The sequence below is a fragment of the Melitaea cinxia genome, chromosome 21 (genome assembly GCF_905220565.1).
Source record: "Melitaea cinxia chromosome 21, ilMelCinx1.1, whole genome shotgun sequence".
Classification (NCBI taxonomy): domain Eukaryota; kingdom Metazoa; phylum Arthropoda; class Insecta; order Lepidoptera; family Nymphalidae; genus Melitaea; species Melitaea cinxia.
This window is the reverse complement of record NC_059414.1, coordinates 14,156,035-14,182,706: the sequence shown is the minus strand read 5'-3', so window position 1 is coordinate 14,182,706 and position 26,672 is coordinate 14,156,035. Positions and strand designations below refer to the sequence as shown.

General features: G+C 34.2%; 1 protein-coding gene across 1 annotated transcript in view; it reads right to left on the bottom strand.

The window, feature by feature from the left end:
- Window positions 1-1,490: 1,490 nt before the first annotated feature.
- Window positions 1,491-26,672, bottom strand: part of LOC123663979 (prostaglandin E2 receptor EP2 subtype) — a 44,578-nt gene continuing 19,396 nt past the window's right edge. Inside the window, exons 3-6 of the mRNA XM_045598615.1 lie at window positions 15,946-16,129; window positions 14,136-14,377; window positions 3,481-3,669; window positions 1,491-1,821 (exon numbers count right to left, since the gene is read on the bottom strand). Coding sequence (XP_045454571.1) covers window positions 1,687-1,821; window positions 3,481-3,669; window positions 14,136-14,377; window positions 15,946-16,129 — 750 coding nt within the window. The 3' untranslated portion in view covers window positions 1,491-1,686. The remainder of the gene's footprint in view (window positions 1,822-3,480; window positions 3,670-14,135; window positions 14,378-15,945; window positions 16,130-26,672) is intronic.

Genomic DNA, 26,672 nt, shown 5'->3' with positions numbered 1-26,672 from the left:
CAGATCTCGATGAAATTTAAATATGACCACACGATAAACATCAGCTTTCGATTAAATTAAAAATCATCAAAATCGGTACACCCAGGAAAAAGTTATGCGGTATAATACAACGTAGGTCGACGAAAAATAGTTAAGTAAAAACGCATTATTAGATATAACTCGAAAAGTTGTTGTTAGATCTCAAATAAATTTAAGTGGGACCAAATGACACATACCACCTTTCGATTAAAAAAAATTGTCGAAATCGATCCACCCAGTCAAAAGTTCTGAAGTAACATACATAAAAAAAATACAGTCGGATTGAGAACCCCCTTCTTTTTTGGAAGTCGGTTAAAAATATAGCCTTAGCTTGATAGTCGTCATTGCAGCAGTCTGTAATAACATGGAAATGTTCTCTCCAGTATAAATCGGATACTAACAACAACAAATACATTTTTTGAGTCAGTAATGTAAAAGACTGTTATACCTATTTATTACATAACAATAGAACTGCAAATGATTTTTTTTTTAAATTTACAAAAGAAAAGATTAGAAACATTAAATAAAATAAAAATCGGGTAACTTTGGGTAACATTTAAAACTACATATCGATATATTCTTACAAGTATTCCACAGTTTATTTTATATAAATATACATAACTATAATAATCTAAATCGTTTAAAGCTTTTATACGTTTTGTATCAGGTTTATTAAAAATCATTTAAATTTTTGTAAAGATTTTTCGAATTTAAGAAAAATAAAAAGTTGTGTTCCGAATTTTCAAAAAAAAAATACACGTTTTTAGTTTTACCTGAATATTACCTGAATTACATAAACTGTCAAAATTTACTCTCATTTGGATAAAATAGAATTTCCCCGAAGATAATTCCGGAAAATTTTGCGGAGTTTTTTTCTATTTTTATTTTCTTAAAATTTCTTTTTTATCTATCTTTCAGTAAATTAGGTTTCCCTGACTAAATATATTCTTGCCTGTCCAGGCAGGTCTTCCTTATTCAGGACTAAAGTGAGGACAACCTGCCAAAATCAATATGTCCTTTCCTACTCGCAGCGAACATGTCTGCATAGGAAAGAGGAAGATTGGTATATCGATGGTACGATCTCGTGTCCTGTGGACACATCTGCCTATCTGTGAAGGCACACTTCATGAGGAGAGGAGATAATATGTAAGAAGTGACCACATTGACTTTATGTTCACATGCGGCCTAAAATGCTGCCGATGTTTACGTAACATGACCATTTAAATAACGTAGTGTTACATGTAATTTTTGTTTTAATTTTTCTATCACTTCACAAGATCCTTGAAATCTGACGTTAAGGGACATTATTTAACAGTTTATTATTCGCTAGAATATCCGCAACCTGCAGCGGAGCAGCGTGGTGGATTAATCTCCGACCCTTCTCCTACATGCAGAAAGAGGCCTATGCCCAGCAATGGGATGTTACAGGCTGAATGCGATTCGCTAAAATAAGCGATATGTTAACAACGAAAGGATTTTAAAAGTTTAACTTATGTTAATATTACCATTACTCATCGACCTCTCACTTATCGTCTGACATCACTCTTTATACTTTAACAATAAGAACATTTCGATGATTAATTTCACTAAAATATGAAATTAGAAACGACTCGATTTGACACGTGTCACGCGTCCAGTCGGTTCGTGTCGCAGTGTGGCGAGCGTGCGTCAGTCAAGCAGACAGGGCGTGGAGGCGACTGGCGCACGCAGAGGCTTCAACTCTGCTCCTGAACTCTCACTGATCACCAGCGTTTCTTGCGGGCAGCACGACGTCTTCATCGACTCGGTCGACGTCTTGTGACTCTGGTGGAGAAGACGTATCGGTTATCATTTGTCAAGTATACGTTTAATGTTTATGCTCGCTGTTAACAAACTAGCAGAGGCGAACCAGGCTTCAAGTGATCACCGTCCATTGACACTCGCAGCATAGGTAAAGGAAAAACAGAACAGGTAAAAGAATGTAAAAGGGACGATTAAAGAAGTAAGACCGTAAATGTAGAATTTAATATACTCTTTTAATTTAATTTATATATACATTACAAAGACGAATTAAACCCTTAAATAATGAATGATGAAAAATAATACTGTGCTTATGGCTACATTAATGGCTTCAAATCAGTATTATCGGGGTAGTTACTTATGACTTTAAATTTAAATTGTAAATTTACGATTAGTTGCCGGTGGACGCCTCACCCAATAATGGCTCACAATGTATCATTGTTACATATTTATAGAACTGCTAATTCATTACTCCAAGGCTTAAAATGCGTGTTTTGGCATATTTGTGAATAATTTTAATACATAACTTCATACATAATAATGGAAGAATGAAAGGACGATGCGCTGTGTCTGTTCTCGATTCAAAACAAAAAAAAAAAAAAAAACAAAAACAAAAAAAACGGCTAGAATCATTTCAATTTTTTAACCGACTTCCAAAAAAGGAGGAGGTTCTCAATTCGACTGTATTTTTTTTTTTTTTTTTTTATGTATGTTACATCAGAACTTTTGACCGCGTCGACCGATTTCGACAAATTTTGTTTTAATCGAAAGGTGGTGTGTGCCAATTGGTCCCATTTAAATTTATTTGAGATCTAACAACTACTTTTCGAGTTATATCTAATAATGCGTTTTTACTTGACGCTTTTTTCGTCGACCTACGTTGTATTATACCGCATAACTTTCTACTGGATGTACTGATTTTGATAATTCTTTTTTTGTTGGAAAGGGGATATCCCTAGTTTGGTATCATGATAAGAAAACCAGGATCTGATGATGGGATCCCAGAGAAATCGAGGGAAACTCTCGAAAATCCGTAATAACTTTTTACTGGGTGTACCGATTTTGATAATTTTTAATTTAATCGAAAGCTGATGTTTATCATGTGGTCACATATAATTTTTATCGAGATCTGATAAGTACTTTTTGAGTAATCTTTGATAACGCGTAGTTGCTTGACTATTTTTTCGTCGATCTACGTTGTATTACTTGTCGATGTAATTGAAGTCGGTTTTTTTTTCGTTTGCGAGCAAACACAATTATTTTTATAAACTTTTTTTAAATTTATTCATTTTTGAAGTTGTGTTTAATAAGAAGCATCCGGTATTTGTCAAGAATATCTTATTACCTGTTGACTCAATCACCGTTACGGATTCTAAAATTACGTCGATCACTTGTATTCAAATGTAAAAGATTGATCTACACACGTTTTGCTCGATTGCATATCGAGAACTAATTAATCTTACAGTCGTTTTGTCCTACTAAATACCTTTTTAATAGAGAGAGGTTAGTTTAAGCAGGTTTGCATTATGCAGCATTTATGGACACTGTTAAAAGTACTGAGTAAATTTCAACGTTTTCAGAAAAAAAAAAACCACTGTTCTCAATTATAAAGTTTAACAATAAAGGAATTTAAATATTTTGGAGGAAATTGAGTGACGTGATCTTTTACTGTCTTACACTTACCCGTTTAAAACAATGTGCGATGGAGTGGCAGAGTGCTGACGGGGATATGTGCCGTCGCTGCCGCATCAGCACGTAGAGAATCGGGTCCAGTACGTAGTTTAGCAGCATCAGCACATCAGACAGTGCCGCGAGCACGCCTAGACGGGGCCAGGCGGACTGACCCAGACCCAAGTATAGGGCTGAAGTTATCTGGAATCAAAAATAGAGACAATTTTAGTTTAAAAAACCACTTGATTTTTGTAAGGCGAGAGTAGAATACTACTTCATGCGCTTCCCGTATGAGGCGTGCTATTTGTCACTACACCTAAGTACATATCTATATATGTACTTGGTGTCGTTTGTAAAATACTTTCGCAATTAGATGGCGGTGGGGGGGGGGGGGGCTGGAGCTTACTTTAGGGTGATGAGATATGACAATAAAGAGGTTCTAATGAATTACATTTTTTAACCGACTTCAAAAAAGGAGGAGGTTACTTAATTCAATCGTATACATATATATTTTTATGTATATTCGGGGATAACTTCGTCATTTATGAACCGGTTTTGATAATTCTTTTTTTTTTTTTTGTTGGAAAGGAAATATCCCAGAGGTGATTCCATGATAAGGAAACCAGGATCTGATGATGGAATCCTAGAGAACCAACAACAACAGTGATTCATTTTTTTTTTACATTCACACATGTTCGTCTGTTCCTAAGATAAACAGCTTAATGCTTGTGTTATAGGAAACAGCCGGCTGATATAGCAAAATTTTTTTTTATTCAATATACATGGAAATAATACGAGTACATATATAAATAGAAATATTACACCCAGACTCCGACGGGAATCGAAACCACAACCCGCGGAGCAGAAAGCAGGGCAGGGCATAAAAGAAACGATACTCCGATTCAACTAAAATGAACGCTGCCTGCATTCTGGCTATTCGGCGCAAACATCATTTATAGTACATGATGACTGATGAATGTATGAATGTACTATAAATAAAGTAGATTAATTGTTCAGTCTGTGAAATGTAACTGCATGGGCATAAGCCTCTTACATTTATAACATTGATTAGAGTAGGATAAGAGTCAGAACATTAAGTCTTGCGTTGCAAACATTAATAATGTAAAATAATTAATTGTGAAATAATTAATTTGAAAACTTGAAGCGATAAGTAAATATAGGTAGGTGTTCTACTACTAGACATTTGTTACGTTAAAGAACTTTATTCATAGAATTAAATATCTTCAAATGTTTCTTCCTTCCTTATTACACCTATTGATTTCGTAATTTAGTCAAAAGTGAAAATCACATGGCGTTTGCATTCCTGCTTAGATATAAGGGTAAGGTTTTAGTTTAAGAATCGTCGAATTATCTTTACAAAAAAACAACACAGGTTACAAAAAAAAAAAAAAAAAAAATAACCCTAACCTATCTAACTTCAAAATGCGGTTCTTAATCTAAAGCCTAGCCGATATAAGCTACGGTTCTAAGAGCAACTATGGATACAGTTTATGAGAAATATAATAGCCCGACATTTACCTATTACATCGATAGCCAGATATCCAGAATCCTTAAAGTGACAGACCCTTAAACGACGTATACATTTAGCAAACGTATAACGTAAATACATATATTTATATTACTTATTTTGGTCACAGTTGATTGGAATTACGCTCTTACCGGGAAAATTTTGTTGAAATTGTCATCGAAATAGTCATTTAAAATCTCGAAACCGCAATATCAGCGTGATACTAATTAAGTATTATCTGTTACAATTTATTAGTAAATAAATTTAGTGTTTATGTTTATTATTATTATCGGTTATTTATAATATATTTATAAATATAACGCCGCGTTGGCGCAACGGTCACAGCCATGGATTGTACCTGTTGCGCTGACGGTTGCGGGTTCGATCCCCACACATGACAAACATTTGTATTGGCCATACAGGTGTTTGCCGTGGTCTGGGTGTTGGTGCAGACCTTGTGGGTCTCCCCACCGTGCCTCGGAGAGCACGTTAAGCCGTCGGTCCCGGTTGTTATCATATACACCTGATAGCGATCGTTACTCATAGTAGGGAATATATCCCCCAACCCGCAATGGAGCAGCGTGGTGGATTAAGCTCTGATCCTTCTCCTACATGGGGAAAGAGGCCTATACCCAGTAGTGGGATATTACAGGCTGAAGCGTAATTTATAAATATAATATATTTATTAAATATAATATATCTATGTCTATACATTTTATTATCTTTTTGGCATTTTTTATTTTTCTTCTTAATAAATACTTCTTGCACTGTTTGCCTTGCTATATGAAACACTTCCTTATGTCCATGGGTTGACTGGAAGAAATCTCAGTCAGAGCTTAGTCCACCTTTGCCATAAACATAACTACTATTTTATGTTTATATATGTATTTTTGAGTACATTAAAGTTAATAATAATAGGTTTTAGTGAAAATCTGTGTTAATAAACTCTTTTGTTTATTAATCTATACACTCCTAGGTAGAAGGCATAATTAAAAAATTGTTCGCTACTTTGTAAGACCACGCTAACGAAATTTATCAGTTCAAAAAAATAACTGAAAAAATTGACTGTTAACCTGCATATATTCTGAAAAATCAGTTGTGTAGATATGAGATCTATTCGTCGAGTAATTATGAGTAACTATATACCCATACAAAATATGTTTGAGACAAAATGTCAATCAAGAAATTGATATCAGGTCGATATAATTAATAACACGATGTCTTACGCAGACATTAAATAAATAATAATTAATTGAACGACTTGAACACGACTTTCGTAGATGATAAGAAGGTAATCGCCCAGTTACTCTAATCGTATCATCAAATTGTTTGTTTAATTAGCGCCGTCGGTCGCTGCACGCTACCAATAATCTTCTACGTACTTAATTGATCAATTCCTCGGAATTAACCCACACTAGAAATGAGTAGACATCTAATATTAAGTGATAACATTGTCAATACCCGCTCACTAATTATTATTTTTTTGTATCGTTTTAACAAATCTAGATGTACTTCTGTTTCGTAGATAATATTTTAGTGTTTAATCACATATATTAATATGCTAAGGTTAAGATGTTTGCCTCCTTTTTTAGAAAACACCTCACAATTACTCCAAATAAATTATATATAATTTTATAGATAATTGCTTGTTCTACCGGTATCAAAGACTAAAAAATATATAATTGCTTTAGTTTTTGTAAATTAATTAATTATTAAAATTACATATATGACGGCTTTAATTTTGAAACAGTGACAACATGATTGACAGTCGATAAATTTTTTACTTACTTAGAGCGAATTATTCGCACGGGTTCCTCCCTTGTGTTCCTATCAATGATTGCAAATAATAGATATAATTTTAAATAAATTTATACTAATGTTATAAAGCAGCAGAGTTTGTTTGTTTATCTGATTGTTTGTTTCTTTATACGTGATTTTCCTTGGAGCTACTGGTTCAAATTGAAGAATTCTTTTTGTGTTGGATAATTCATTTATAGGGGAAGACTAGCTATATAGGATTTTTGAATGTTATTTGTAGATGAAACCGCAGGCAGAACAGCTAGTTCAATTATATATTTATCTAATCATTTTCGTGTTTAAGTTATTTGTAGGTGAAACCGCATCCAGAACAGCTAGTTCAATTTTAAATTGATCTAATCATTTTCGTCTTTAATGAAGTTTTATAATCAAAAATGAAATTATTAATACGGAACATTATACTGTACTAGGTGCATATTTTATTAATAAGACAATGTTAATATTTTACTTATGAAACGTAACCGTACTGGCTGTTAGACGATAAAGAATAAACATTGAATTTACCAAAATTAAATAGTGAGTTCATTTGTAATATATCAAAACACCCGATAGAGAAGATATTATTAACGAATATTTTCGACGGGATCAAAGCTATTGGCAGCGAAGACGAAAACCGCTGTCAAATCAATCTCCATTCATCTAATCGCCTCCTCACGTGTTCAGCGGACGTAAAACAGGGAGAAATTACATTCAGCAAGAAAAAGGGCATTTTCTAGACAACTCGCTTGAATTCATCCGCGTCCATGTTAATTGTTCTGCATATTTAACATTAGATTTTAAGTTAAATTTTTGCTAAAAAAATATGGGCTTGTCCTGATATAAACGTTCAATATTATTATTATATACATACTAGCTGCACCACGCGACTTCACCCGCGTAATTTCCGATCCGTTGGGAATGTCGGGATAAAAGTGGCCCGTGTTATTCTCGATCTCCAGCTATCTCCTTATAGAGTTCCATTAAAATCGGGAGAGTTGTTTTTGCGTGATAGAGTAACAAACATACACACACATAAGTACATAAATATATCCATCCTCGCAAATTTTGGCATTTATAATATTTATAGGCTTTAAAGCGTGAAGAAATTAACCACTATTAAACTTGTCGGTCGTTATCAGTTCGTTGACTAATCGTGGTTATAACTTAAAATACATCCACAAATTATACTAATGTTTTTAAACAAAAATGTCGCTGAATTTCCGATTACTTTCGAATTAACTCCTTATGCTAGAAATTACGAACCCAAAATAAAAAAAAAATCATCCCAAACTGGTTGAGCTGTCGTCAAGGGTTCTTTTAGAGAATAATGGTTCGCTGAACCGAGTTCTAACGATTTATTTTCTGGCATAGCGTTGTATAAACATGATAGACTTGCTAGTAAGCTGTAAATTACGTCAGCATGTTTAATGTTTATATTCTGCAATTTAAACCGCCTTATTCTTTTAAGGGCTATTATTAACGCCATGTTTATTCCATCAGCAGTACCTTTAAGGTTAGCTTAATAGCTGGATCTCCTTAATCGTCAGACGCCATTACGAAAACATCAGTCATTGGCTCTCGGTTCGCGAATGAAGATCTCTTGAATTACTGCCAGTGCCATTTATCGAAACAATGAAATATTTTTGCTGGTCACAGCGACATGTTGCATACTAATTAGCCAACATACTCGTAGAACCATTGTCATCGTTTGGACATTACAAACGCAACGATTTTTAAATATATCGATAGAAACATTGCAATCGTAAACTTCCTAGTATTATTGAAATAGTAATTTAAATTCTGCAGTAGTCGTTGATAACACGCTACATGAAATAATTTTGAATAGCCATTGTACAAACATCGCCATATTTGGTTGTTAGCGTGGAAACAGAACTGTACATTCTGATTCCTAATTTGTGTTGTGTTGTACCTATAGGCTAGCTTACGATTTAACTTAAGTATGCATGTACTCATATCCTAAAGAAATATTAAGTGACCATCATCACTCATCACACACTTCAGCCTATCGCAGTCCACTGCTGGACATAGGCCTCCCCAAGTTCGCACCACACATCCCGGTCTTCCGCAATCCTCATCCAGCCTACACCGGCAATTTTACGTAGATCGTCGGTCCAACGGGCCGGAGGACGTCCGGAAGTGACCATATGTTGTGTTAAAAATTTCCAAATAAATACACAATTCTGTAAAAATGTTGAATACGAAAACTTTGCAGAAACCGTTTAGCACATCTGATCCCTAGCTTTGATGGCTTTCTTGAATTAACAAAAGCAGTTATGAAATAAGAATTATATTTATAAGAAATATTTAATGTCATATTAATGTTGATTGAGGTAGGGGACAATATGAAATATTCTTTTCAAAATCTGGAGCAGGGGGTCTAGTAGAGGTCTCTCAACTAATGTCTTGTTTCTGTGGTGAGCTTGTAAGCTCTGGGCTTCTGGGAAGAGTTAGTAGTAGGGTCGGCAACGCGCTAGCGATGCTTCAGTTGCGGAAGGCGTTCACAGACTACGGTAACCGCTTACCATCAAGTAGGCCACAGGCTTCTTGGTTACTTGTTATACAAAAAATCTTTATAAAAACACATACAATGTCACCTGTCTGTGTGTTTGTCGAAACTAATTGTAACTCAGAAACAGCTCGGTACAACCTTTGGGCCGATAACCCCGCCTCGCATACTGATGCGCGATGACAGATATGCGATCGCATTCTTCACTCAACGTTTAATTGTTACCAAAAATATACTTCCTATGTAGACGGTTTATTTAAGGAACAAATTACTCGTTAGGAATTATTATTAGTGGGTTTCACACAACATTTTGACACCTCCCAGGAATTCTATGCCAACTGGACTTATGGGGTATAGAGAGGAATTTCTAAGGATAAATGTTAATGTCAATATTTGCTTTACATTTTAAGATATTTTAATAAAATTTACAGATGTACTAAACCTATTATTGAGTAGTTTTCCGTTAAAATAAAAAAAAAATGTCTAAGTTGGTAAATCTAAAGTTTTTTCTATAGGCCTTAATATATTAAAACTACCAAATACCATATTTATGTTATCACAGTATTAACAGATTGAGATAGATTAAAAAAGTCTAACTATTGACTATATTAAACGATTAAGTCTCAAGGTTGTCGATCACGAGGGCCTCATTTTGCTTCGAACACTATAGGAAGCAGCGCGGAATACCAATAGCTCCAGCCATTAAAGTCGATAGTGATCTATTGAGCGCGTGCGCGGAACACCAAGTAGGGACCGCTGATAGCTGTTGTTTCGTTGTGATTGTGAGAACCGATTGTTCTGAATCATTTATCAGAGCACCTTATCTTCTGTTTGAATACAAAAACAATGTATAGTCCGGTTTAGATTAGACATTCGAAGCTATAGAAATTTACAACAACCACTAACCAAGCCACACTTGTACTTGATAATACGAGTATACACGAAAAAGATGATTGCATATTATGACGAATACATCTTTTACAAATTGTTGAATCGTTATATCTCAGAAACGGTGGCTCGTAGGAAAAAAGTATTCATACATTTTTATACATAATTTTATGATCTACAATTTTGTTCCAAGTATTTATTTAATCAAACTTGCCGTTTTGCTGAAAATCGCGAAAAACTCATTTTTTTACCTTTGACCTTGAATAAAAAAAATTCCATACAGGGGAACTTTCAAATTTTATTTATAATTATATTTTGAACGGTTGTAAATTTATGTAGCTTCACTCTTATTTTTTGGTTTAAATTGAACGGACTAATACTAGCTATCGCCTCAACGTCGGATCACTTAATTTGCTATCTTATTTCTTAGCGAATTCGTACACCATAACTTTTGAAATGGTTAATCCTTAACTCATTATAAATCAATTATTAGAAAATTGTGAGTTCTATGGTTAAGTAAACGTAATGCTTTTCCACTTTCTTTATATAGATATTTATCATCGATTATCGATAATTACATTGACCTAGAGCTATTTTCTATACTTACAATATAATAGGTTTTTATTACTGCATAAATGCTGTTATAAAAATCATATTTACTCATTATACACATTAAATGCCCAAGGTCAAGGTATGTCGCAAGCCCCAGCACCACCTAAGGTTAACAGAACATTAAATCAAGTTAGGACCGAATAAGTACTTCTATGCCAAAACTAAAAACCGATGCAAAAAATAATAATGCTACAGTAGCATACACTTAATGATCCGGATTACAAGGACTTAATCGTCCATTTATGAATTTGTGTGTGTGGCCAAAAAAGGAGATGTGTTACCTCAGAACTTTTTAGTGGTTAGACAGATTCCAATGATTTTTTTTTTAATCAAAAGGTGGTGCTTGTAATGTATGTTATTTGTAATTTAATTACGGTCTAACAGGTACGTTTTGAGTTAAATCTAATAATGCGTATTTACTTGACTATTTTTTCTCAACCTACGTTGTATTATATATTATAACTCGTTACTGGGTGTGCCAATTACCATGATTCTTCTTTAATCAGCCGACCATCCGTGACCATGGTTGCTGTAAAGCATAGCTGTAAAGTATCCGAAACGTCGGGAATCAAAATTTAATAATAAACCGCGATAAAATCCGGAAAAAAAGTGTTTTATTAAATGAGTAAAATTCGCGTAAACATTAGAAAACAATATGTCGTCCTATCGTCTTCCATTTAAACGGTCATTCTCCAACTCGGCGTTCTTTGCCTAATTACCGTGACGTTTTTTATTTTTCACTGATTTGACTTAAACACATTAAAATATGAAACAAATCAAAAATACGAATTCAATAATTAATTTGGCATGTAACAGTTAATTGTGGTTTTCTAGATAATGAGACTTAAAAAATTTATGGGTACGGTAATTAGAAAATTTTTATATTTAATGTAACGGTAATTAGAAAATATGCTGTGTGGTTACGGCAGTAAGAATATAGCCACTCCCTCTCTTCCCGTGAGTATCGTAACAGGCGACTAAGGGATTACACAGTTCCACTACCACCCTGGAACTTGAAAGTGCCGACCGATGGCGGGATAATCATCCAACTACTGGTTTTGAAATACACAGGCCGAAGACGGGCAGCAGCGTCTTAGGTGCAACAAAGCCAGCCTTGCGGTCTCCAACCCGCCTGCCCAGCGTGGTGACTATGGGCAAGACAAGACAAGACACATGAGTTCACGCCACGTTTTTCTTGAAATATATTCTCTCTTGCCAGGACAAATGCGACTGTTCTCATCTTGCTCTACAAAAATTTGGACGTCTTGTTTGGTTTTCTCTACAGTAGTCCCTATATTATTATTATGTAAATACTTTGGTTCTATTTCTTTATCATGACTTTGTTTTGGTTTTGGATGTAGCGTGTTTTATATTTCAGTCTTAATGCTTGCTTCCTGTACTTTTATCTTCTTAGCTCTATTGTTTTGTCTCAAATATGACATTTCTTTATTTGTTTTCTATACATGCCTTCTAAATAACAATAAGAATGAGATTTTTTTTACGTATCGGTTTCTCGACAGTTATCTTTGAAGATGGTGAAGTTGGTGTTGAACACAAGGAAGACGCTAGTTCCGTAATATTCACACTTGTACCTTTATTTTCGGTCAAATGCTGATTATTGATTAATAATAAAATAACATACTTTCAGTAGAAGATGATGACCGAGCAATAGATGGACGCGGCGTTGATGTGGTTAAAGAAGGTTTAAAATTTGGTGTCTTTTTCACGGGAACTAATTCTTTTTCAAAAGAAGTCGACTGCAGAAAAATTTCGTCTTGCTGATTATCTTCTTTTTTTGATTTGGGATTTTCGGGACAATTTTGTACTCTTTTAGTGTACTTTTTAGCGCAGCGAGTATGATAAATCATTGAGATGTGGTGTGACAAAGTTTCAAGAGGATCTGTTATATTGTTATCAAGCACCTCTATATCTAAGGTCACTTCTTCCTCGATTGTTTTCAATTTTCCCTTTTCCTTTTGTCTTTATAGTAAGCTCTGAAATTTTATCTACTTCTTTTTTGAGTTTTCTTCCGGCTTTTGGTGACATTTCGCAGATAGGCAGTATTTTTTTATTTTTTTTATTGTACCCTTCTTTCTCCTTGGGCAAAGGGGCATTTTTAATTCGTTCTCGGCATTGTCGCGCGGCAAGCCTTCTATTTTCTTTAACTTCCTCTTTGGTCTTTTTAGGTTTTCCTATCTTATAAATTAAATAATTTGACGAATATAGACATATTTACGGACAATAATAATAATAATCTACGAAAACCGCGGTAAACAAGTATTACTTTTTCATACAACGGTAATTATAAACATATGGTAATTAGTATACGGTAATTAGAAAACGATAAATTTTCATAAAAATGTTTAAAACCGACACAGTGTACAAATTCTAGCTTATTACAACGTACGGAGGCCAAAGTACTGTCTCCATTTACATGATCAACTTGGGTCTATCTTAAAAATCTTGTATTAAAATAAGAACAACGGTAATTAGAAAAGTTTTTAACCAAGGCTACGGTAATTATATTCTCACGTGCTTCATTGGCGGTACACTAACATGAGAGTCATACAACTGCTGATGGACCTCGGTACACACTGAGGAGACGCGATGCGTACGGTAGTGATGTGCCAAATACTTTTATTTAGGGATGTGCACCCGAGAACAGCAGATGTTACGGTAATTAGAAGTTTCCATTGGACATACGATTACTTCATAATAATTATTTGTAGACTGGTCCTATTGAGTTGATATTTTGTTATGCGATACACGCTGCTTAATGTCGTTTAAAACGTTGAATGGATCAAATTAAATCTATACGCTATAAAAATTACAAGCAAGTTTTAAGATGAAGTTGGTGTGCGGACACGCCACGGTAATTAGAGAACAGAGGTTTTTTGAACATAAGTTAAATTAATTTAGTCTTAATTACTTAAAACAGAAGCCAATATTTTTTTTACAGCTAGGTACGGATGCTATCTAAAATATATAAAAAAGTGCATGATTGAATATGATGATATTACGGTTTAAAACAGCCCGGACACGAAAAATTTGCTAATCGGAGAATGGCCGTAAAGTAACATTTAAAATTGGTTTTAGCAACGAATATGGATGCAACAAAGAATATGTATATAATTATATTTTGCATGATTATTAGTTTTCTTAAGACATTCCTTAATCCTAAGCAGTTTTGCTTTCAATATTTTATTTCGATAGCTTACAAGCTTGTAATAACTATATCTAATATATAATAGAACAGTAAAAAGCTAATAACAAGCTGCCATATATTGAAACTATCCTCAATGTTAAGGTACTCACCATTTGAGGCAGCCAGCAGATCATGAACAGCACAGAGAGCGTGGCCATGAGCCTGCTGAAGGCGACTTCCTCGGCGGTGGCCGCGTTGTGGTGTGCGTGGCCCGTGTTGTTCCGCTGACGACAGCTGCTCTTGGAGACACGCCTAACCACTGGAGAGCCCCCTCCTCTGGGGGCCGTGATCGCGTACAGCGCTCTGATCACGGCAAGGTTGCAGTACACCAACACCGCGCAGAGAAGAGTTCCTGAGAAATATGATAAAAATCAGCGTCTACGTTTCGCGTGAGAGAGTTTTCTAATTTCAAGGTGTGTAATTGGAAATGAAAATTGAAAGGGAGAAAATTGTAAGAGAAGCCAATGGAATCCTATTACAATAGCTTAGCAGGTGGTCCACCTTTCAGGACTTTTAACCGTAATAGATAGTTATCGCCTGCCCAGCGTGGTGACTATGGGCAAAACACACGAGTTCACGTTATTTTTGGCGTAAACTTGTGGAGGCCTATGTCCAGCAGTGGACTGTATAGGCTGTAATGATGATAATAATGAGATAGGTATCGGAGTTTTTTTTTAACAGAGTTACTATATTACCTACTTCGTAAAACATTTACTACATATTAAAGTTTTAAGAGTTTTTGCAAAAAAAAAAATCGATATAAGTAATTTAAATTCGCAATGTCCAAAAGTCTTCTCAGCTCTTATATTTTTCACAAGAATTGGATTCTAGAAGTCGTATCACAAGTAAACGCTATCAAACATGGAACAAATAAACACGAACTGTTTGTTTACAATGTCAAAATATGAGCTCTTAGTTATATTAGAGTTTTCGTGTTAACCTTGTCACTCTATCGTCACTTATCTGTTTCGTGAAATGTTCAAATATCACTTTCTTAATGGATACACAAAGTCGAACTTTATATCAATTACTTTGTAACAAAATGACTTCCTTGATAAGAACCGGTGATAACACTTAGCGGGATACTTTCCATTCGTTTGTTAGTTAAAATTAAAATAGAACGGGTGTTGAATGTGTGGTCAACACGCCACATTATAGGAGCGGTACACGAGTGAAGACATTTGTTTTATGATGTCATTACATAGTAGATTCAATTCGTAGCGCATGGAATGCAAATATTATATTAGTGTAAATAATGTACAAGAAAACAAACAGGCGGATGTAGTTTTGTTGAATATTTATATTGCAACACGTTTGAAGCTGATCGAGGCGCTCGTGAGCCGCGCCGGAAATCTGCAGCATGAGTTACTTTGTGCGGAGTTGGTTGGGATTTGATGACTTTGAAAAGATATAATAAATCTTAGTAAATAAATAATTACTGTTACTTGTTACTTACCTATTAAAATTTAAAATGTATTTTCTGATGTAATAATAAATAAATTTCATATTTAAACATGTTAATAATAACATATGGCTCTGACTAAAAGCCAATTACTCAAGTACTTGACACAACAGACACTCCTGTGAAAATACCAATACGCATAACAAAGTTACTTAATACATAGTAATTATAGTAGGTACTAACTGAGTTAGGGCACAGCAGAAATTTCCTGCTCAAAATATGGAGCAGCCCGACTGGGATAGTACCTCAACCTTACAGAAGATCACAGCTAAATAATACTGTTTTCAAGCAGTATTGTGTTCCTGTTGGTGAGTAAGGTGACCAGAGCTCGTGGGCGGAATTGGGCGTAGGGTCGGCAACGCGCTTGCGATGCTTCTGGTGTTGCAGGCGTTTATAAGACCTAGTGATATAAAAAAGAGGTACGACTTACTTGTGACGAGATATATTTAGATACATACCAAACATTACATAAAAGATTGCATATCCGAAGTCAAGTCCGGAGGTGGCGTTGCGGTAGCGCGTGCAGGTGCGGTTCTTTTCATCGTAGTAGAAGCCCACGCCCAGCACGGGCGCGCACGTCAGCGCCGCCGCCCAGAACCACGACACCAGCAGCGTCATGCGGATCACGTAGTACGTCACTTGCTAGAACGAAGGCTTGTTTGAAAACCTTGTAATTGACTACAGCTAAAAGTGATCTGAATTAGCCTATAGACTTCCGATTGCTGGCTGCTGGGTAAAGGAAGTCCTATACAGAAGGAGGGTTGGTATTTGGCACGTTAAGCGCCAGCTTGATTTTTTTGGTTTTTCTGTTTGGGCCATGGGGGACACCATGTAGTCGACACAAAATTTTTCCGTTGTAGCCGCGAGGGACACCACATGAACACGAGCCAGAGTCAACATAAAAAATATGATTTAGAAAAATGTGTCGTATAGTGTGTAAGGAAAAATAAGTAAGATCTTTAAGAATGAGTATGGTACTGCAATAAAAACTTATCGTAATTTTTTTGTAAATAAGGACTTTTAAACTGGCCCATGGACTAACAAGTGAGGCCCAACTGGTGTCCCCCATGCCGTTCAACGTGTTAAGCAGTCACATTATAAAGGGTTGGTGGACAATTCCTCTACCAAGAGTCTTCAGAGCTGAGACTTTTTTAAAGTCTTCAGAGTTTCACTAACATGTGTGCGTTGGAACTGACGGTATTCACAACGGGGAGAACGCCAAGGTCTAGACCAGATACGTGTATTTATATACTTCTTGGACTCATTTTAAGTAACTTCCATAGTTGTGTTACTAAAGGTGAATATAAAAGAACGGGAAGATAAGCCCTCTTTTTGATTTCACGTTTTTAATTTTATACTTCACTCCTGCCGCTAGTTACGACATCTGCCGACCTTTTGGATCATACATTGTTATGAGTGGCGGTGGTCACATAATCGGATGTATTTGCAATATAAAGAGGTTGATAATATTTTTGTTACAGTAAGTAGTGTCCTCTAATTATAAAACAATACTACTCTTGTTTATTTGTGATTAAGCAAAAAACCAAACCAAAATATTATCTGTTTTTTAGGTGTTGAGAATAAGCGGGAAAATTATTTTAAGCTAACAGTTTTAGATCACTTCAGCTAAAAACTAAAACTACTTTTGTTGCAAACAAAATTCAGCGTATTATTTTAAAATTAGTTTTCCGACCACTGCTAACTTTGCTTTCAGTAATGGTATGGTAAATAAATTTGGAAAGACTTCTCCGAGGCGATAAGCGGGCGCGTAAAATTTTATTTACGAAAATAATTTGTAATCATAAAATTTTGAACGGATCATTTCATATATTACTATAAAAATGTCTTTTGTTCTACTAATAAAAGTCAATTTTACTTCTATTGTAGTAGCCGTAAAGATTTTTAAGCTGTGATATCACTACGAAATAAAAACTACAATTTTTTAAAAACAACTTATTTATATAACATATGTTTAAATATTCATATAACATTTATGTTTTGTATGTTTAACATATGTTTTTGTCCTTTGAGATCGTAAGGTGGCGAACCTTTAATATCATAGGCCTGTGTCCCATTATGAACGAAAAAAGTTTTCACGTTTGCCTCTACTTTTTAACCGACTTCAAAAAAGGGGAGGAGGTTACTCAATTCGACCGTATATATATATATATATATATATACTAGCTGTGACCGCGGCTTCGCCCGCGTTGAAATCAGTGTGTCACAAAGTTTTACCGGCAAACTTCCAGTGAAACTCTCATCAAAATCGTCTTAGCCGTTCCGTAAACCTTCCTCTTGAACCGCATGAAAATCCGTTCAGTAGATTTTGAGGAAATCGATCACATACACTTTTGGGGGCATTGTTTTATAATACACTAACTGTTGCCGGCGACTACGTCCGCATGGTTATGAAGATATGCATTACTATAAGATGTTTAACGCATTTTTTTTATTTCAGTCACTTGAAATGCTTATTACACTGAGTAACTTTTTAAAAGGCACAATTTAGTATAATTTAATAGTTGTTTTTATAAAACCTCTCTATACACCACATTCTTAGTTTTATTTTCAGGCTGCAGTATAAATAACCTATCGACAAACTTATAGCTGCTGTATATGTTTCATACAAACTATCAAACCCAATTAAACCCTCTTAGAGGTGGAATATCGCAAAATCCATTCTTAGCGGACGTCTACTAACTATAATCTACCTCTCTGCCAAATTTCATCTTTATCCATCCTGGATGGATGGACCCTCCAGCAGTTTTTGGGTTCTCGTGATGAGTGAGTCAGTGACCTTTCTCTTATATATATATATAGATTACGATGCATTATTTGGACACCTCCTCACCATCTATAGAGCATACATTTTAAATTTCAAGTCTCTTACTTCAAAAACATGGGACTTTCACACAAACTTCCAACCCCCGTTTTACCCTCTTAAGGGTCGAGTTTCGTAAAATCAGTTCTTAGCGAATGTTTACGCCCTATAAGGAACCTATCTGCTAAATTTCAAGTTTGTAGCTGTTATAGTTCCGGAGATTTCGTAATGAATGAGTTAATCTACCATCCCCCGTTTTTACCCCAAAAGGGAGTTGATTTCTAAAGACACATTATTTGGACACCTTCTCACCATCTATAGAGCATACATTTTAAATTTCAAGTCTCTTACTTCAAAAACATAGGACTTTCATACAAACTTGCAACCACCGTTTTATCCCCTTAGGGGTCGAGTTTCATAAAATTCGTTCTTAGCAAATGTATATGCCCTATAAGGAACCTACTTGCCAATTTTCAAATTTGTAGCTGTTATAGTTTCGGAGATTTCGTGATGAGTAAGTCAACCTACCACCCCCGTTTTAACCCCAAAAGGGAGTTGATTTCTAAAGATACATTATTTGAACACCTTCTCACTATCTATAGAGCATACATTTTAAATTTCAAGTCTCTTCCTCCCAAAACATAGGACTTTCATACAAACTTCCAACCCCCGTTTTATCCCCTTAGGGGTAGAGTTTCATAAAATTCGTTCTTAGCAAATGTATACGCCCTATAAGAAACGTACCTGCCAAATTTCAAGTTTGTAGGTATTATAGTTTCGGAGATTTCGTGATGAGTGAATCAACCTACCATCCCCCGTTTTAACCCCAAAAGGGAGTTGATTTCTAAAGATTCATTATTTGAACACCTTCTTATCATTTATAAGGTATACATTTTAAATTTCAAGTCTCTTACTTCAAAAACATGGGACTTTCATACAAACTTCCGACCCCCTTTTTACCCCCCTTAAGGGTCGAATTTTTTAAAATTCGTTCTTAGCGGATGTCTACGCCTTATAAGGAGCCTTTCTGCTAAATTTCAAGTTTTTAACTGTTATAGTTTCGGAGATTTCGTGATCAGTGAGCCGACCTACTATCCCCCGTTTAACCCAAAAAGGGGTTGATTTCTAAAGATACATTATTTGGACACCTTTTCACCATCTATCTATAGAGCTTACATTTTAAATTTCAAGTCTCTTACGTCAAAAACCTGGGACTCTCATACAAACTTCCAACTCTCATTTTACCCCCTTAGGGGTTGAGTTTCGTAAAATCCGTTCTTAGCGGATGTCTACGTCCTATAAGGAGCCTACTTGCCAAATTTCAAGTTTGTAGGTGTTATAGTTTCGGAGATTTCGTGATGAATGACCTTTCGCGTTTATATATATTATATATATATATATATTAATGTATGTTTGGGGATAACTCCGTCGTTTATAAACCGATTTTGATAATTATTTCTTTGTTGGAAAGAAGATATTCCTAGTTTGGTATCATGATAAGGAAACCAGGATCTGATGATGGGATCCCAGAGAAATCGAGGGAAACTCTCGAAAATCCGCATAACTTTTTACTGGGTGTACCGATTTTAATGATATTAAATTTATTCGAAAGCCGATGTTTATCATGTGGTCACATTTAAATTTCATCGAGATCTGATAACAACTTTTGGAGTAATAACCTACGTTGTATTATTTTTCGATATAATTGAAGTCGGTTTTTCTTCATTTGCCTGCAAACACAATTATTCAACGTAATGTGACAATACGTCCCAAATATAATGTTTGACAACAGCTGTTTCGTAGGAGTATAAGTAGTCACACTTTGTTAATGTTTGCGTTTCTGGCCGGTTCATATTCAATAACATTTTTTTTGCGTTTTATCAAAATTAGAAAAAATAGTATTTGTTTAACTTTAGTAAAAATAATTTTTTATTTACGCATTTTTAAGCAACAAGAATTTTTTTAATGTCTATTTTATGTTATATATTAAATAAACTATTTTAGTAAGGCGAGTTTGTTGTAACATAATATAAACCTTGAAAATAAGAAAAATGACCGTCGGGAGACGAAAATGTAATTTCTCTAGCATTTACTAACCTTGACGTAGAAATTCTTCGTTGAAACATCGGTGATGTGTTCACTGACCTACATGTGTACTATGTGAGATCATACAAAACTTTTTTAGTTTTATTTTAGCTTAGGTAATAACAAATTTTTATAAACACTAATACTTACGCGATGTTGTTAGTCATTCACTTCAGGATTAAAAACATAACCCTCTATAGAATCTACATATTTTGTACGATTTCAAATGTACATTTAAAATTAAAGCATATTTTAACTTACACGTACTGACTTCAATACTAATTTTTTATCGTCACAATAGTTTAACACGCTCATTGAAAACAAATTTAAATAAAAAGAGAGACAGTATGAAAAATTATAAGTTCGGTTCCCACTGCTGGGCATAGGCCTCTTTCTCCATGTAATAGAAGGAATTTCAAATAGTATTATTTTTTTTTGGTTTTAGCGTTTTTTTTGCTTACATTACCTCTTTTCTCTCAAAATCCTTTTTACTGTTTTTAAAGTTTCTTCCACTCCTTCATACATCTAATCTTGAAACCATATCATTTATGTTTTGCTGTGTGGTTACGGCAGTTAGAATATAGCCCCATCACTTTCCGTGGGTGTCGTAAGAGGCGACTAAGAGAGAACATAGTTCCACTACTACCTTGGAGCTTATATAGCCGATCGATGGCGGGATAACCATCCAACTGCTGGCTTTGAAATACACAGACCGAAGACGGGCAGCAGCGTCTTCAGTGCGACAAAGCCGATGAAGGTGGTGACTATGGGCAAAACGAACGCCAATTTTGGCGCCAACTTGTGGAGGCCTATATCCAGCAGTGGACTGTATTAGGCTGAAATGACGATGATGATGATGATCATTTATGTTTATTTTTTGTTTGTTTGTGTTTATATTCGGCGGCGATCGTTCAACATCGGGTAGGTAATCCATCGGTCCGTTTTATACAAAACAATAGATAAGATAATCTTGTTATACGACGTCGATTAGATATAGATTTACGAAATTAAAAATATAAATTAGTGGTACATGGGCCGATATTACTAATTGGAAAAAGTACTTCATTTGAGGCTCGATGGATGTTCGCTGAGATTGAAAACGATCGTAAAATAAAATATCTCTTCTCAGACCGTATTTCAACTCAATTGTGATGTTCAGACATTTTGTAATAAGACTTTCACTAAATTATATTTATATTATATTTTTAATACATACCAAATATTAAATGATATTTTATAATTTTATTACCTCTGTATTTATTTTAACCTCGGATTGCAATTTAGTATAAAACATAATTTCATTTTATTGTAATTGTTTCCCCAAAAGATTTATAGTAAGGTCTGTTTTTTTGGAATTGTCCTAATTGGTAAACAAATATGGCGGACTTATGACCACAGACAATTAGAGTATAGTGTAGCTTAGTGAAGTGACACAAAGAGCAAATGAATGAACAATATCAATAAGCCATAGACAAAGTAAAATTAATTTTACATCGAAATATTTAATGATACCATGTTGCTGAAATTATTTCAAAAACTAATAATATATTAAATAATTTTGTTAATAATTAGTAAAGGTACAGAATTACGAAAAAAAATATTAATCGAGCATCGAGCATAAAAGGCAACAAAGGGGACTGTCCATTTTGGCCCAAGGTGAACAGAATTCATACAAAAAAACAAATATACCAATAATTTTCATAAATTAAATCATGTTTATTCGTGAATTGCAGTTTTATCAATATAAACTGATGAAAAGTTTATTTAATAAGTATTTTAATTCATTAATTATATACTTCTAGTTTATTTTCGGTTGGTGATTTAATTACAACACGTTGCCAGTCTTAAACAAACAATTATTATTAACGAACAATTGATTTTAAAATATTTTTAAATCAATTATTTGTTAAAATCGATTAAAAGTATTGTTAAATCGAATTAATAAGAAAAAAGTCTAAAAAAGTCTATAAAAGTGTATTTAGTAAAAAAACATTTAACTTTGGTGAAAAATAAACTATTTTAGAAACATTGTTATTGACTAAATAAAAAGCAAGCAATTAATTATATAACATTCGATTATCGATTTAATCGATTTATTTGTTTATTGATAATATTATTTATTATGGCAACCCTAAACTACAGACTTTTGTTTCATACATTCATTTGACTTCGATGTTGCTTTCATGGTGATATAGCAACCTACTGTAAGGTTTTCCGTCAACCGAGAATTCATCACTACTGCGACGTAAAATACACAGTAGGCATATTCATAAGTAGGAAAATATGTTTTGTATTTATTTTATATGTAAACAATAAAGGTCAGGCAGAGAAGCCATAAAAAAATATTATTGCAACTGCATGGTTGGTCGACGGACAGTAGGTTGTTGTGGCCATGTCATGAAATTATTTGGTTTTTGGGCTGAAAAAGGTTTCAAGATTTTATAAATCTACCTGCCTAGTTTTTAGATAACATTCTGTTAACGTACGAATCCGATTAGTAAAACAAAAATAACAAAACAATGATTTTTTATTTCAGAAACCTTCTTGTAATTATCCACAAAAAAACAAAAAATGAAACACCTGGATACAAAACTATATCATTTTTCTAATTCATACTTGTTAGTACTACTAACTTAATATATAATTATTATTCTCAGTGACTGTCCACTCGGGGTCGAAACCCCCATACAAAGTGGACAGTCCCCTATATATTTCGTTTATGTGATATGGTCGGTAAAAAAAGCCAAAAATAAAATTTACAACAAAATAAAGGGGCCGCCTGTGTCTAAAAAAAGTCGACCCTATTAATATTATTGTCACATTATTTGTATTTACTATGAATAAAAAACCTTGCGCCGGCGGCACACTCTCTCTAACATCTAAAAAAAGGACTAATAACATTGTACTCCACGAAGCTCTCATTGGGTAATCTTAAGTCTCATCCTAAAGTCTCAAAATTTTTTCCTGTGAACTACAGTAAACGTTCATGCCGTTGCTATGTGGTATACTTTAATATTATATGGGATAGCATTAAAAATGTTCAGGATGAAATTGATATTCAGAAATATTCATAATATAAAATAAAACCTTTACAATGAACACTTTACCATAAATGATTGACATTTGCAATATTTTGTAAGCATTTTTTTTGTGCGCTTAACATAAAAAAAAGAAGAAAAAAAAAACAATTAATAACAAAATACAAATAAATAACAAATCGCTTTACTGTAATATTATTTAACAAGTTATAATTCGTGAAATTTTAAAATATAGTTAAAGAATATGGCCTATTTTATCGCTCATGCTGTTCATTCACTTATACTCATTCACTTCTAAAAATATTATGACCACATCCCTATTTGCCTTATAAAAAAAAGATATTGAAATGTCATATTCGAAAATATTAGTTATCTGTACTCTCGGAATTCGTATTTTGTAGTTTTTATGTGTTTAAAATGATAAATTGATATTTGTTTTTAGTGAAATAAATAGTAAATGGAGTTTTACAAATGTCCGTAAGCTAATATGTTGTGAAAGTGAGTGATAAATGCGGAAAAAACGTGAATTACGATTGACAGCGGTTTGTTTACCAATTAGGACTCTTCCAAAAAAACAAGATATAGTTAGTATTATATGTTTATTAATTTTAATTAAAAACTTATTTGAAGCTGACCTGGCTGTCTCGTCAATGTCAAGCGCGCGAAGTTAAAATAATATCGTTACTTTTTCTGAAATCTTTCAATTTTCTACACCACTTACTAATTTTAATTTTGCAAAACCATTCAATTCAAATCGATTTAATTAAACTACGTACACAGTGCACAGTATTGTAACTTAGTAAAAACAAATCTTTTATTAAATAAAACTACAGATCACAGCCAAATAAACTATGTAACAAACTTACAACTAGCAGTTGAAACAGCGGAAATATGTAATCTTAGTTTCGGCCGTGAACTACAGCGTGGAGCTAGAGTATTGTAACTAAATCTTACTAATGTAGTGTGTTTACAATAATTTACAATCTGTTGCTTATTATCAATTATTTTTTTGTTTCTATTCTAACGTAATGGCAACGTAATGATGATGAACATATTTCTGCAGTTGCAAAAAATTATTGTTGACTTTTTCTAAAAAAGTTCGACAAGAAAGATTGATCTTTTTATCAGATTGATCTCAAAAATTTTGGGTCAGTTTTTTGGTCAGACTGGAAAAGCCATTAGGTGCAGAAGATCACAGTGACACTGAGAACGTGCTCTCAAGTAGAGTTGTCTTCATTTGGCTGGCGGTTGCGGGTTCGATCCCCGCACATGACAAACATTTGTATTGGCCATACAGGTGTTTGCCGTGGTCTGGGTGTTTGTGCAGTCTTTGTGGGTCTCCTCACCATGCCTCGGAGAACACGTTAAGCCGTCGGTCTCGGTTGTTATCGTGTACACCTGATAGCGATCGTTACTCATAGTAGGGAATATATCCGCCAACCCGTATTGGAGCAGCGTGGTGGATTAAGCTCTGATCCTTTTCCTACATGGGGAAAGAGGCCTATGTCCAGTAGTGGAATATTACAGGCTGAAGCGGTGAGTAAGATAGCCAAAGCTCCTCAGGATGCGCTATGTTGACAACGAGAGTAAGGTGGCAACTCGCTACTGATACACATTATATAACAAGCGTCTATAGATTATTAACTCTGTTGTGACATCTTACAATTGAAAAACCAACTTAAAACAAACGAGGTCAGACTATTTAAGAAACAAAGTTGGATAAGAAAAATGTAAAATCTATGCAAATAAAAAAAAATTGGAGTGTCTGTTCGTAATATTAAAATAACCACTTTTTACTAAATGCATATGGATGTATACACGGTACATAAACCAAAATAACATTTTTTACAATTTTTGTCTGTCTGTCTATGTCTCTGTTTGTTCCGGTTTATCTCTGTAACGGCTGGACTTTGACCAGACTTTCATTGGCAGATAGCTGATGTAATAAGGAGTAACTTAAGCTACTTTTATCTTAAAAAAATATTTTTTTATAACTCTGCGAACTGAACAATAACTTTTTTGTTAAATTCCACGCAAATGAACTCGCGGGCATAGCTAGTAATTAACCCTCCGTTGGTCGCGTGGGGTCTTTGAAAGCCCAGGTGTTACAGAAATGTAAAATTTTAACATTTAAAACCATCTCAGCGATTCAATATTTTGGGTACCCTTCTAATTTGGATTATACTTGCTGCGTATACCCATTAACTTCAATTCGTGCGTAAGTGCCGTGAGATACAAACGTGTTTTGTGCGTACGGGCTTTGAAAGACCCCACGCGACTAACCACGTAAGTAAAATTTAATTGATTTTTTTAGATTCGATTTTATTTGTAACATATTTTTATGTATTTTTTTGTTATTTTAAAATTTTATTAACTGGTAAAATGGACGAAGAATAACAACGTCATATATCAAGCTGGTTAGATGATGAAAATAACGATGTTTACGGTGGTAGTAATGATGAAGATGGTGAAGGCAGTATATATCCGGATAAAAGGAGTAAGCATAAAACTGATTCTGAGCAGAAATGTGAAGATGAATCTACAGAATAACATGAGGTATCTCCGGACAAACTGCTTGAGAATTGGGAATCTTTGCGTGAGCATCGTCAGGTTCTGGAATCGTTGGACGAACAGTATGTGTTTTTGGAATCGAATAAACAACACATACATTTGAAAAGTTCGTATAGAGATGATAATGAAGAGCCATTGATAAATATATCGTCACAAAAGTTTTTCATCGTCAAAAAGAGGGAGAGAAATGGTACCTACGAAATAAGTTGCAAATTGATTGATAAATTGCAGTGACATAAAAAAAATTGAGGAAGACACCTTTGCATTCATCGTCCAAGATCAACAGATCGAAAATTCAAATCTGTTTGCCATTATTGTAAGGGTAACATATGCCTAACACGTATTAAAACGGTCTACACCGACTGTGTCCAAAAAGATAATCGGTAAAAAAATGACTGACTTCAATTGGTAAAAGTTTATGTTTTTTTTTTTTGTTGGTGTTTTCCAAATTTTACGTAACTGTCTTTGTTATTTTAGTATTATTGTATATATATTTATTAAAAGGAGAAATTCCTGCATTTAGTTACATTAAAACATTTTTTTTGTGATTGTGATCTCAAGGAGAGAAATTTAGGTTCCTACTTTTAGATTGTAAGTTGAAGGCAGAAATAAAAGAATATTTTACGTAGCTCGTTGTAGTTATATTGTAATTAGGTTAATTACCAATAAT